Source organism: Sus scrofa, chromosome 9 (genome assembly GCF_054392235.1).
Source record: "Sus scrofa isolate SSC_HxYL_T2T_F1_AM1 chromosome 9, Sscrofa_HxYL_maternal_Yorkshire_Landrace_v2.0, whole genome shotgun sequence".
Classification (NCBI taxonomy): domain Eukaryota; kingdom Metazoa; phylum Chordata; class Mammalia; order Artiodactyla; family Suidae; genus Sus; species Sus scrofa.
In genome coordinates this window covers 33,547,968-33,560,259 of record NC_139391.1, presented here as the reverse complement: position 1 = coordinate 33,560,259, position 12,292 = coordinate 33,547,968, and the positions used below count along the sequence as shown (strand labels likewise).

General features: G+C 37.6%; 1 protein-coding gene across 1 annotated transcript; it reads left to right on the top strand.

Annotated features, from left to right (window-relative positions):
• Window positions 1–927: 927 nt before the first annotated feature.
• On the top strand, window positions 928–11,273 carry MMP12 (matrix metallopeptidase 12). Its single transcript, NM_001099938.1, is given in 10 exon segments — window positions 928–1,029; window positions 1,823–2,070; window positions 2,859–3,007; window positions 3,121–3,246; window positions 6,378–6,530; window positions 7,039–7,162; window positions 7,978–8,111; window positions 8,475–8,634; window positions 9,601–9,704; window positions 11,173–11,273. Coding segments are annotated over 10 exon segments (1,401 nt in total).
• The last annotated feature ends 1,019 nt before the right edge of the window (window positions 11,274–12,292 follow it).

Genomic DNA, 12,292 nt, shown 5'->3' with positions numbered 1-12,292 from the left:
CATCGCTGGCACTTCTACCCTTATAATTTACTTCTTGATTCTTAAATGCTTTTAGTCTTTTAATATTTTTTATTGACTGAGAGGCAGATTCTGTGTTAATTAGACATTTAGGCCAAGGAGGGAGAAGGCTGAGGTGATAGGGAGGTGGAGAGATTCTAGAGGCAAACTTTTACTGTCTTCCAAGTTGAAATGTTGAGCTTCATGCTACCAACAAGAAGGAGGAAAGGACACTCACCTCTGGAATTTCTCTACCTAGGTACACAGGTGAGATTGGGTCTCAACTTATATGCCTGAAGATCTGAAGTTATAGGAACAGGATCTTAGCCTGAACAATACAGAGACCAAACATCGAAACAGCATGATGCTATAAACTTTTCTTTTCTAAATATGCAATCTCTAGATCACAGTTCTCTAGGGAGCGAGATTCAGCTTACAGAGTATTCTAGCAAAAGAACTTTATCTAACTTCTTAAATTTAGTTTTTTATAAAAGCTTATTTCAACTATAATACATATAAGGAAAGTATTACTGTAAAAGTTCAGATCCTGAACTCCCTTAAAATGCATTTTTAAGTCTTCTTCATATTTCAGGTGCTTAATATTTCTTGTATAAAGGTTTATTTTTATAAGGTGGTTAGAAGTTGAGGCTTATTTTGAAGAAATATACTCTGAGTTGTTTGAGTGAGTGATGAGTTTGACCCATTGATGGGTTAGATGTTAATTGACCCATTGTTGGTCCTCGAATAAGGTAATACTTGTGTTTCATGCTTTTGAGATAAATCAAAGGATGAGATCAACTGTGAGTCATGCAAAGGATTTCACGTTCAGAGAGCCTGGCCTAAGAGCTATATAAAGGGAGACATTTACGGAACTCAAACTGAAAAGGAACAGAGAGTAAAATGGGTGAAACCATTCAGGAGAAGTGCAGAATGAAGTTTCTTCCATTGATCCTGGTTCTGCAGGTCACTGCTGTTGGAGCTGTTCCCCTGAATGATTTAAGCCCTGAAGAAAATCATGTGGTATTTGCTCAGGTAAGTATTAACACTATAGTGTTCATAGAGCTTGATTTTTTTTTTCTTTATTGCACTGACCAGTTTTATCTTGAAAAGTACTAGTTGAAAACTGCTGGAGTTCCCGTCGTGGCGCAGTGGTTAACGAATCCGACTAGGAACCATGAGGTTGCGGGTTCGGTCCCTGCCCTTGCTCAGTGGGTTAACGATCCGGCGTTGCCGTGAGCTGTGGTGTAGGTTGCAGACGCGGCTCGGATCCCGCGTTGCTGTGGCTCTGGCGTAGGCCGGTGGCTACAGCTCCGATTCAACCCCTAGCCTGGGAACCTCCATATGCCGCGGGAGCGGCCCAAGAAATAGCAACAACAACAACAACAAAAAAAAATAAATAAATAAAATCTAAATTAAAAAAAAAAAAAAAAAAAAAAAAAAAAAAAAAAAAAAAAAAAAAAAAAAAAAAAGAAAACTGCTTAAAGAGGCTATTTGCTTTCAGCACTTATTTTTTTTCTTCCCCAAAGAAGAATGTAAGAAAAAGACGTCTGGAAAGAAGCAATTTTTCTCTACCCTTCTAGATTCTTCTGGCTAGTCTAAAAATTAAATTGACATGAGATGGATTAAGAGAGGGAAATCAAACAAAACTGTGATAACATGTATACATGGGAGAGATTTAGGAAAACTGAGTAACCCCAACATGGGCATCTTGCCTTGAGAAAAGTATCAGTGTTCAGTTGAATTATAAATATAGAGCTTTGACTGAAACCTTTCCACATATAATACTGTATTAATAAATGGCTTTTGTTTGTTTGTTTATTCCTAGAAGTTCTTGGGAAAGTTTTATGGGCTGACGATAGAAACAACGCCAATGACAAAAATTAAAGTCAATGGGCACTCCATGGAAGATAAAATTCAGGAAATGCAGCAGTTCTTGGGGCTAAATGTGACCGGACAACTGGACGCACCCACTCTGGATATGATGCACAAACCTCGATGTGGAGTGCCCGATGTTCATAATTTCATGTTCATGCCAGGGAGGCCAGTATGGAAGAAACATTTTCTCACCTACAGGTAACATTGTAGCCAAGTATTTTTCCATATTCCCCCTGTCTTCTAGAAACCTGAATCATCTAGATAAAGCCCTGACTCTGGAAGTCCATAGGAAGCCTCTCTCAATTTTTAACACAATCCTTGCGTTAAAATAGTGTCTCTTGGGAGTTCCAATCATGGTTCAGCAGTAACAAACCTGACTAGTATCCATGAGGATGCAGGTTTGATCCCTGGCCTAGCTCAGTGGGTTAAGGATCTGGCATTGCAGTGAGCTATGGTGTAGGTTGCAGATGCAGCTTGGATTCCACATTGCTGTGGCTGTAGTGTAGGCTGGTGGCTACGGCTCTGATTCGACCCCTAGACTGGGAACCCAGGGGAGGATTGTTCCTCAACAAAGAGTTGTTTGGTTTTTGGTCCACAGCAGAATAGGAAGACTGTAGATAAAAGGAAAATGAAGTTTAATCTACAATAAATAAGAGGCAGGGGAGAGTTTTATAGACTAGTTTAGAAGGATAAATGCAGAAGTCTGGGAGCAGGAACAAAGGCAGAAGCTTCTATAAATGCAAATCCTTCATAATTATGATCTGTAAATCATAAATGAATTGAAATCAAGTTAGAGTCTATCTAAGGAGTAAGGTGTCCAAAGAAAAATGTTTTTGTAGCCAATGAAGTGAATTTTCCTCATCTGAACTACAGATTTATGAAATGCTTCATTTTCTAATGATGCTAGCAGAAATGAAGTATTGTGATAAGGCAAAATTAATGCATGGTTTCCATGTGTTTTTCACCTTTTTGTTTTGCTGGTAAAGAATCAACAATTACACCCCTGACATGAGGCCTAAGGATGTTGACTACGCCATCCAGAAAGCTTTTCAAGCATGGAGTAATGTGACCCCCCTGAAATTCAGAAAGATTGATGCAGGCGAGGCTGACATCATGATAAAATTTGCACTTGGAGGTAGAGAACTTGGACTTACTTCATCTGTCTCATTTAGTATGACCTATAGAGCATGTCTTGATAGACTTCTTTCCTTTTCCTTCTTTTTTTTTTTTTTTTTTTTTTTAAATAAGAGCATGGAGACTTCAATTCTTTTGATGGCCAAGGGGGAGTCCTAGCTCATGCTTTTGCACCTGGACCTGGTATTGGTGGAGATGCACATTTTGATGAGGCTGAAATCTGGACTAAAAACAACAAAGGTAGGTAGAACACCCCCCCCCCTCCCCGGCAAACTCCTCTAAACAGGAAAATCCTAACAAATTCTAAGTTATACCCTGATTTTGAAAGGATATATTCTGAGAAAGGATTATAAGATTGGAAAGCTGATTAAAATTTTGTCACTCAATAAAATTTAATACTTTGTTTCAATTTTACCCTCTATAAATGGAGCGTACTGGATTAGATTATTTTAAAGGGCAGTCCTAAGAATCTATGAGGATAATCTATAAACTCATAAACCTTAAGAATCATAGTATGGAAAGAAAAAAAAAGCTGTTATTTAAGGGATCCGTTTTTGGCAGTGCAAATCTATAAACTCAAGCAAACACAGATACAAATTCTGTGTATGTCCAATAATCCTAGGATGGGGTATTCTTTTGCACAATTCATTATATGCTGACAAATTCTTAGATTCATAGTGACACAGAAAGATGAAGTTATAGAGAATTTAGAGATCCGTATAAGGTTATATGATCATATAGATTCTTATGGTTCAGAGATAAAAATTTCCAAATCCCAACTGGTCATTTAACAAAACCTTATGTGCATTTACAGAGGGGCTATAACTGAGCATCTCTCCCAGACATTTGGTAGGTGAGGGTAGCTAGTATCCCCTGTTATTTGGAGAAGTCACTATCCCGTGGAAAATTTAAACCATTGTATTGGAAACCTTCCTATTGGAAATTCTAGATTATATGACTGACTCATATGGAAAGTAAATTAAAAGAAAGTCATCAAGAATAGGTTTTACTCAGCAATCCCCCTCTCTGGCTGATATTGCATGTATTGGATGGCAATATTTTTATAGACTAGAAAGGCTATTTGTTTTAGTATGACACATAACCTCAGGCTTATAAAATCCTTGATTGAGAAGAGGATGTTTTCATTGTCCAAAGACAAATGACGTAGGATTAGGTCCTTGCTGAGCCTCAAAGCCACAGCTAGACATATTAAATCGGCCTCAGTTTTATCCAAGGTTACTTAGTGCTCATAAGTACTAAGTTATCATCTCTTCATCTGACAGGAGAGATGTACACTAATTAACCTAGCAGAATTTTTGGAATTCTAAAGAAAGTTAGGAAAGTCATTTAATGTAGATCCTTACAGATAAAGAAAAGAGCAGGTTAGTAGTTACCTTATGAAAATGCTGAGGCCAGAACATTTACTTCCTAGATCTTATCTTAGCTCAAGCTATAGTTTCCACTTGTCCATGTTGCCTAATTTTTGATTTGCTTAATTCTACACTTTCCAAAAAACTAAATTATTTATGAAAATTCTAACTTAAAAAGCTTATCCTCAGCCCAATTTTGGCATAGTGAATTAAAGGAACAATTTGCACAATGTTTACTGAGTTTCTATTAGGGTGGCAAGTGATGGGTTGTTTGGATACAGAGATGAAAAGGATACTGTCCTGCCCTTGAGAAACCCACAAACTAAAAGGAAACAAAAGGGAGTTCCCGTTGTGACTCAGTGGGTTATGAACCCAACTAGTATCCATGAGGATGCAGGTTTGATCCCTGGCCTCGCTCAGTGGGTTAAGGATCTGGCATTGCCATGAGCTGTGCTGTAAACCACAGATGTCCCTTGGATCTTGCATGGCTGTGGCTGGGGTGGGCAGCTGCAGCTCCAATTCAACCACTAGCCTGGGAATTTCCATCTGCCTTGGGTGTGGCCCTAAAAGGCAAAAAATATATATAAAAGGAAACAGAAGACCAACCAAAATCCATTATTCTGAGATGGGAACAAATGGTGGTCTTTTGTACAAAGTAGTATAGGAATTGGAAATGGGAAAAATTCAGATTTAGGCCAGATTGTAAAAGGCTTTGTTTACCCTTTCCAGTGTTATGCAGACTGAAGAGAAGCAGTCTTTGCTTCTTCTTCCTCATTATTTGAGAGAAGTGAAAGCATCTCTGAGTTAGTTACTGGACCCGTGTGTTACAGTGGATGCTTGGAGGTTCTGTGTCCCTAGACATCTGTATGAGTGAGGTGGGAACTCTTTGTTCACTTTTTGGTCCTGGAGAGTATTTCAAGATCAGGTTTTGTAGCTAAGTGGTGTGTGACTCTTGGAAGTCAGTTCTGAGCTTCAACTTTGCCATAGAAAAAGACCAGAATGAAGGCATTAGACTAGAATGCGTATCAAAAAATAAATTAAAGTAACAGTCAGGAATTTTCAAATCTTCTGGGAATGAGGAAATTTGTGTGTAAGGACATACCCCTATCTCTTATCTACAAAAGTGCATTCTCTGGGACATACATAAAAAAAAGAACAACCACAACTATAACTTGGTACTGTAAATAGGTCTGAAATGTAAATACACTCTCTTTGAATTAATTTAGAATCATGTATAGGAAGGATGAGCCAAGGAATTTTTAGAGCCAAAAAATTTGGATTTTAATCTTAGCTCAGGTGCTTAGTTTGGTCAGTTAATCTTACTGATGCTGTGTCCTCATCTGTCAACAGAGAATGTAATGTCTTCCTTTCAGTTGCATAAGGATTAAACATACTATGTTGTATTTCTTAGTGGCTCATACTATATGGAACTTAATATGGCCTTAGATTTGGGTTTTGTAAAGAATGGTTACTAAAGACTTCTCTATGGAACTTAATATGGCCTTAGATTTGGGTTTTGTAAAGAATGGTTACTAAAGCCTGATTAAAAGCAAAACATGGCCATGTGAGTTGAGAATGCTTTAAAAGCAATGAACACAGCTGGGTTTTTCTAGAAAATTTCACAACAGAATATATTTTATTTTTCTGCTAGTACAGTGGTCCTTAAGCAGAAGTGATTTTTCCCCAAGGGGGCATTTGACATGTGCAGAAACATCTTTTTGGTTGTCAAAACTGGTGGTGGTAGAGGGGTTGATACTGGAATTTAATGGTAAAACCAGAGATTTATAAACATCTGTAATGCACAGGAAAGCCTTGACAGCAAAGAATTATCTGGCCTAAAATGTCAATAGTGCCAACGTTGAAAAACTTTGTACAAGAAGGAGGAAAAATAAGTCAAGGATTTCTAAATGTTTCCCTTTTCACTGTGTCAAATGTGTTATTGTTCTCTAGCTGTCAGTATATTTCACTATTCTTTCCTTCTTTTGATTCATTTCCTCTTAGGCACAAACTTGTTCCTAGTTGCTCTTCATGAGCTTGGCCATTCCTTGGGTCTTGGCCATTCCAATGATCCAACAGCCATAATGTTCCCGTATATTAACTACAACTCATTTCATCTCTCTGCTGATGACATACGTGGCATTCAGTCTCTCTATGGTGAGTTGAATTTCTTTACCATTTTGCCCAAGTAAAATCTTCACTCTTATGAATAATCTCATATCATCTGAATTTGGATAAAACTTTAACATCTGTCTTCTCTTGCGATCCCTATGAAAATTCCATGAGGTAGGCAGCACAGATATTATCTTTATTTTATAGATGAGCACAAGAGACATAGTATGTTAATGCTCAAGCCAGAGACAAAACCTGAGTCCTCAAGTCTCTTCTTTCTATCCTACATACTATTGTCCATTGAGGACACACAGAGAAATAGTCTAATCAGAACAGGAGAACAGAGTGATTAGATTTTTTTCCTCCATGATGTTGCGACCATCTGAGGAGGGGGGGAGATCTTTATCATATGCTTCTTGTGAGCATTGTAGAAAGCTTAATTTTTTTATGCATATGTTCATCAACAAAATTGAATGTTTAAAAAAGAATGTTTCTTCCTCTCATGAACTAAAAGGCGTTTTCACCCCTAATGCTTCTTGAAATGTATTTTCAGGACCCCCAGAAAAACATCAACCCTCATCAAATCCTGACAGTTCAGACCCAGCTGCTTGTGACCCCAATTTGAGTTTTGATGCTGTCACTACAGTGAGAGATAAAATATTTTTCTTTAAAGACAGGTAGGATCATTTTCATATTTAACAAATATTAAAGGCTTAGCCCTTAGAATTTTTTTTGTCAAAGAATAGTGGAAAATGATAGTAAATGAAGTAGATAAAACTTGTGAGTAAGGACTTGGACTTGATTCTGTAGGCAGTGGAGAGACCTTGAAGATCTTGAAGCAGGCGAGCGGTGTGATTATATTTGTTTAAACTAGAAAACTGGAGTGTAAAAACTGGATCTGTGATAGGAATCTGGGTTGGGGAAAGATAAGTAGCAGAGAAGTCAGACTATTTTAATCATAGATTTAAATTAAAATGGTGAAGTCTGGAATTAAGGCTGTACCAGAGTTCCTATTTAGAAGATAATTCTTAATTATAAAGAAGAGAATTCCAGGATGACTTATGGTTTTTGTCTTGGAACAGAGATTGAAGCAAATATAGGAGGGGTGGGATAGTGGAAAAGATTAGTATTTGGTAGGTAGGACAAATATTCTCCATTTCTGAGATGATGGAACTGAGACACTTGAGGTTGAGTTGACTTCCTTTAGGTTACAAAACTGGTGACGGGTCGTTGGGTCAGACTAACATCTAGATCCTTTGATTCCAAACTCCAAGCTACTTCCATATTCCAGTTTTTCCTACTGAGATGATTGTTATTATCAGGGTTGTTAAGACCCTTTCCATGAGGTGCTCCTACATAAACATTGATGGAATGGAATGTGAAGATAATGGAAAGAAACATTAAGTTATTTCATAGCATCTTCCCACTTGCATTTCATGGTTCTTCAATCTGTATTTCTTTTTTTTAACATGTGCTAAATGTTTCATGTCAGGTTCTTCTGGTGGAAGCATCCTGAGCGTCCAGAGAGGAGAGTTAGTTTAATTTCTTCTTTAGGTGCAAACTTACCATCTGGTATTCAAGCTGCTTATGAAATTGGATTCAGAAATCATGTTTTTCTTTTTAAAGGTAATTGCAATCTTTAGTGTTGCTATGGCATCTACTTCCAAGGAAAACAAATTAAAGAACTACTATTATTTTTTATAAACATAGACCAAAAAGCACTGCAGATTTTACTAATAGTAGCTTTGAACTATAGTCTAAAGTAGTATAAATACTTAGGTGATATGTAAAACATTTTGCAAAATTTTGTAAACTATAACATGATAATACTTTTGAAAAAATACAGAATCATAGCGCATAGACCATGTTTAAGAACAAGGACCACTATATTTTAGAACTATAAAAAAATGATTTTTTTTGTAGTGAGTTTGTAGTGAGAATTTCTACTACTCTTTCTGCATGATTCCAATGTACCCTTTCTCTTCACAGATGATAAATACTGGTTAATCAGCAACTTGAAATCACAGTTAAACTATCCCAAGAGCATATATACTTTGGGCTTCCCTTACTCTGTGAAAAAAATTGATGCTGCTGTTTTTAACCCCCGTATCTATAAGACCTACTTTTTTGTAGATAACCAGTTTTGGAGGTAAGCCTTAATGGTTAGTAACTTGTCCTCTAAGATGTGAAACAAACAGGGAATGGGGTTTTTCAGAAGGCAGTTCTGTTTAAATTCCCAAAAATTGTGGACCTTCTGGGAGAAGAATAAAAAAAATATAAGACTGGAATAGTTACTTTCAACTTAGTTTTTTTCTGTGTACTTTTGGTTTAGGACAGGAGATAATACAACCCTTTATTTTTTTTTTTTTTTTTGTAACTTTTTAGTGCCACACCCACAGCATAGGAAGTTTCTGGGTTGGGGCTGAATTGGAGCTGCAGCTGCCAGCCTACACCATAGCCACAGCAACTCCAGATCCAAGCTGTGTCTGTGGCCTACACCGCAGTTCACAGCAATGCTGGATCCTTAACCCACTGAGGGAGGCCAGGGATTGAACCCCTATCCTCATGGATACTAGTCGGTTTTGTTACCACTGAGCCACAATGGGAACTCCCTGCATTTTTTAAAAGGAGCACTTTAAATAAAATGTCATTTTACTCATCATAGCAGAAACACATTGAAAAACAGTGGTATAGATGTAGACATAGTAGTTATCGGTCAGTTTGGAGAGTATATGGATTTTCAGATTCCTTTGGACCTGGACCCAAGAAAACAAAAGGAGGAGGCCATTTTCTAGTGATAGTGGATCCTGCAAGGTCTTCACTAACTGGAAATTAGACAGGCAGGTCCTAGCACAAGTGGAAGTGTTGTGGAGGAGGGGAGAAAGTGCTTGACTGGAATTCAGGAAGCCTACGGTTTGAGTCCTGTGGGGAGTTGGAATAAATCCATGACCTGTTTAGGTCCTTGGTTTTCTTATGGATGCAGTTTAAACCCTTTGAAGAAGAGCTTTTCAGGAGAGAGTAAGGTGGGGTTTGTGATTCGTATCATGAAGTGTCAAGCTTAATGTCATGAAATCCATTTTCTAATGGAGTTTCTGTTGGTTATCTCTTTGGTCAGGTATGATGAGAGGAGGCACATCATGGACCCCGGCTATCCCAAATCGATTACCACATATTTCCCAGGAATTGGGCCTACAATTGATGCAGTCTTCTATTACAACAGTAAGTAGATTAGGAAACTATGAAGATACTGGAAATCCCTTTGTAAAATACTGAGTTGATTATAAAGCCTCCAAGACCGAGAAAAGGGCTCCAAATTGGAAGAGAAATGACTGCAGTTCTCCATAGGACTACAGAGGGAAAGTACATAGTGTGTTTGGCTCAGAATAGGGGGCTGGAAGAAAGAGTGAGGTGGGACCAATGGTTTATTTCTACTATGGTGATCTACAAGGTTATATGAGTGTTGCCATTTCCATGTGCCTGAGTCTCTGGAATTTCTGATCATATCAAGCTGCATGGTATGTGGGAGTGAGCAGATAGCAGCCAAGAGTCAAGCAAACAGGAGTCTTTCATTTAAAAAAATATTTATTTATTTTTATAGCCACACCTGCAGCATACACAAGTTCCAAGGCTAGAGGCTGAATCAGAGCTGTAGCTGCAGGCATATGCCACAGCCATTGGCTACACTGGATCCAAGCTGCACCTGCAACCTACACTGCAGCTTGCAGCAATGCTAGATCCTTAACCCACTGAGCGAGGCCAGGGATCCAACCCACATCCTCACAGAGATGTCCGCTCTTTAACCTGCTGAGCCACAAGGGGAACTCCCATCTGTTTTTATATCCTGAGTTTTTTACATTTCTTTCAGTTCCTTTTACCCTTCACAGGCTCTTGTGGACTGAGGCAGAGAGCAGGACAGAAGAATCTTGAATTTGTTTGAGTTAGTGTTTGCGAATGTATTTAAGTGAGATCAGCCTAGGCAAAATTGATTGGACCAAAATATTTGGGTTTTATTCCCACTCCTCTGTCTTTTTGACTTTCCCCATTAAGGTTTTTGTGTGCCTGGCCTGGGTCCATTCTCCTCTCTTCCACTCAGAGTTCGCCACCTGGAGGGCGATTTTGAGAACCATATGTATTTTAAGGGTCAGCCCTAAAAACCAAACTACCTTCTCAGTAAAGTTTTTGTTTGTTTGTTTTTGTTTGTTTGTTTTTTGGTCTTTTTGCCATTTCTTGGGCCGCTTCTGAGGCACATGGAGGTTCCCAGGCCAGGGGTCGAATCGGAGCTGCAGCCGCTGGCTTGCTGGATCCTTAACCCACTGAGAATGGCCAAGGATCAAACCCACAACCCCATGGTTCCTAGTCAGATTTGTTAACCACTGAGCCACGATGGGAACTCCCCTTCTCAGTAAAGTTAATGAAGACATTTGTAGTGAAAGACTGACAATAGTCAGATATCTAGGGACAGGGTACTCAACCATGAGACCCAACATTTTTTTTTTTTCATTTTTTTTATTACTCAAATGAATTTGTCACATCTGTAGTTGTATAATGATCATAACATTGAGACCCAACATTTATAATCTTGAATCAGACCTTGTCTAACCTCAATAACCTATAAAAACACATATCTATGTTATTTTTTTTAAAGAAAGACCAGCAAATTAAACTATTTGTTTGTTTTCATTTTTAGAACATTACTATTTCTTCCAAGGACCTGATGTGCTTGAATATGATGTCCTATTCCATCGTGTCACCAGAAGGCTAAAAAGCTACACGCAGTTTGGTTGTTAGGAATGATATAATGAGTGATGTTTGTCAACTTCAGTTCAAAAAGTATTTACTGCATACTTCCTATATGCCCAGTGCATTGCCTGGTGATATGTTATCATAAAATAAGGTAAAATCTACAGGCCACAGATAAGTGATTACATAGATAAATGATTATACAAAATACATAATAAGATTCTTCAATTTTGAAAACCCTCGTTGTCAATTTTTACTGGACTCAACTACTAAGTTTGAAAAGAGACACCTTCAAAGGTCAAGAGAACATGCTGTTTCCTCACATCTTTGAACAGTGAAATTATAATTATTTCTTTGCCTTAACTAAATCAAAAAATGATTCATTTATATAACCATTAAATGTTTCAGCAAGGGTATCATTTTAATTATTTCAGAGTAAATACTTAGAATTTTTTAAATGATAAAATAAGTAATATATAAGTAAATTATAATTATGGTAATAATGTAACTTCGTTCTGTTGTCAGTGTTGATTTTTCTAATATCTTATATAATATATATTTTGCTCAAATAAAAACTTTGAAAGAAAATACTTAGTTTTTAAGAATTTTTCTTGAAATACAGAATATGTATTTTGAAAATTATTCGGGACCTACTCCTAATTAAAACAATTTCCATATTACTGTACCAAGGGATGAATAAGAGATAAGGCAACTGGAAAAAGGGAAAAGTTATATTTGTTTTGGCCACTTTTCTAAGATCACTTGATTCTGTGGTCTCAAGTCCAGACAGCATTCTCCAGACCGCATACAACCCCAAGGAGCACCTACAGTATATGACTACAACCCTGGAGGGAAGGAATGAAATGGGAAGTTCCCATTTCAGTAAAATTTTCGTTCCAGCTCAATTCAATTTTCTCCACTACCTTGACACACAATCTCCCTATTCTCTGGATTGCACAATATTAAAAGCTCTCACTAATTACTTACGGGTTTTTTTGGAATGCTTGTAAGTTTTCTATTTATTTTCAGATCATTGCTCATTGATGAACTCAAAACCCAAGAAATAG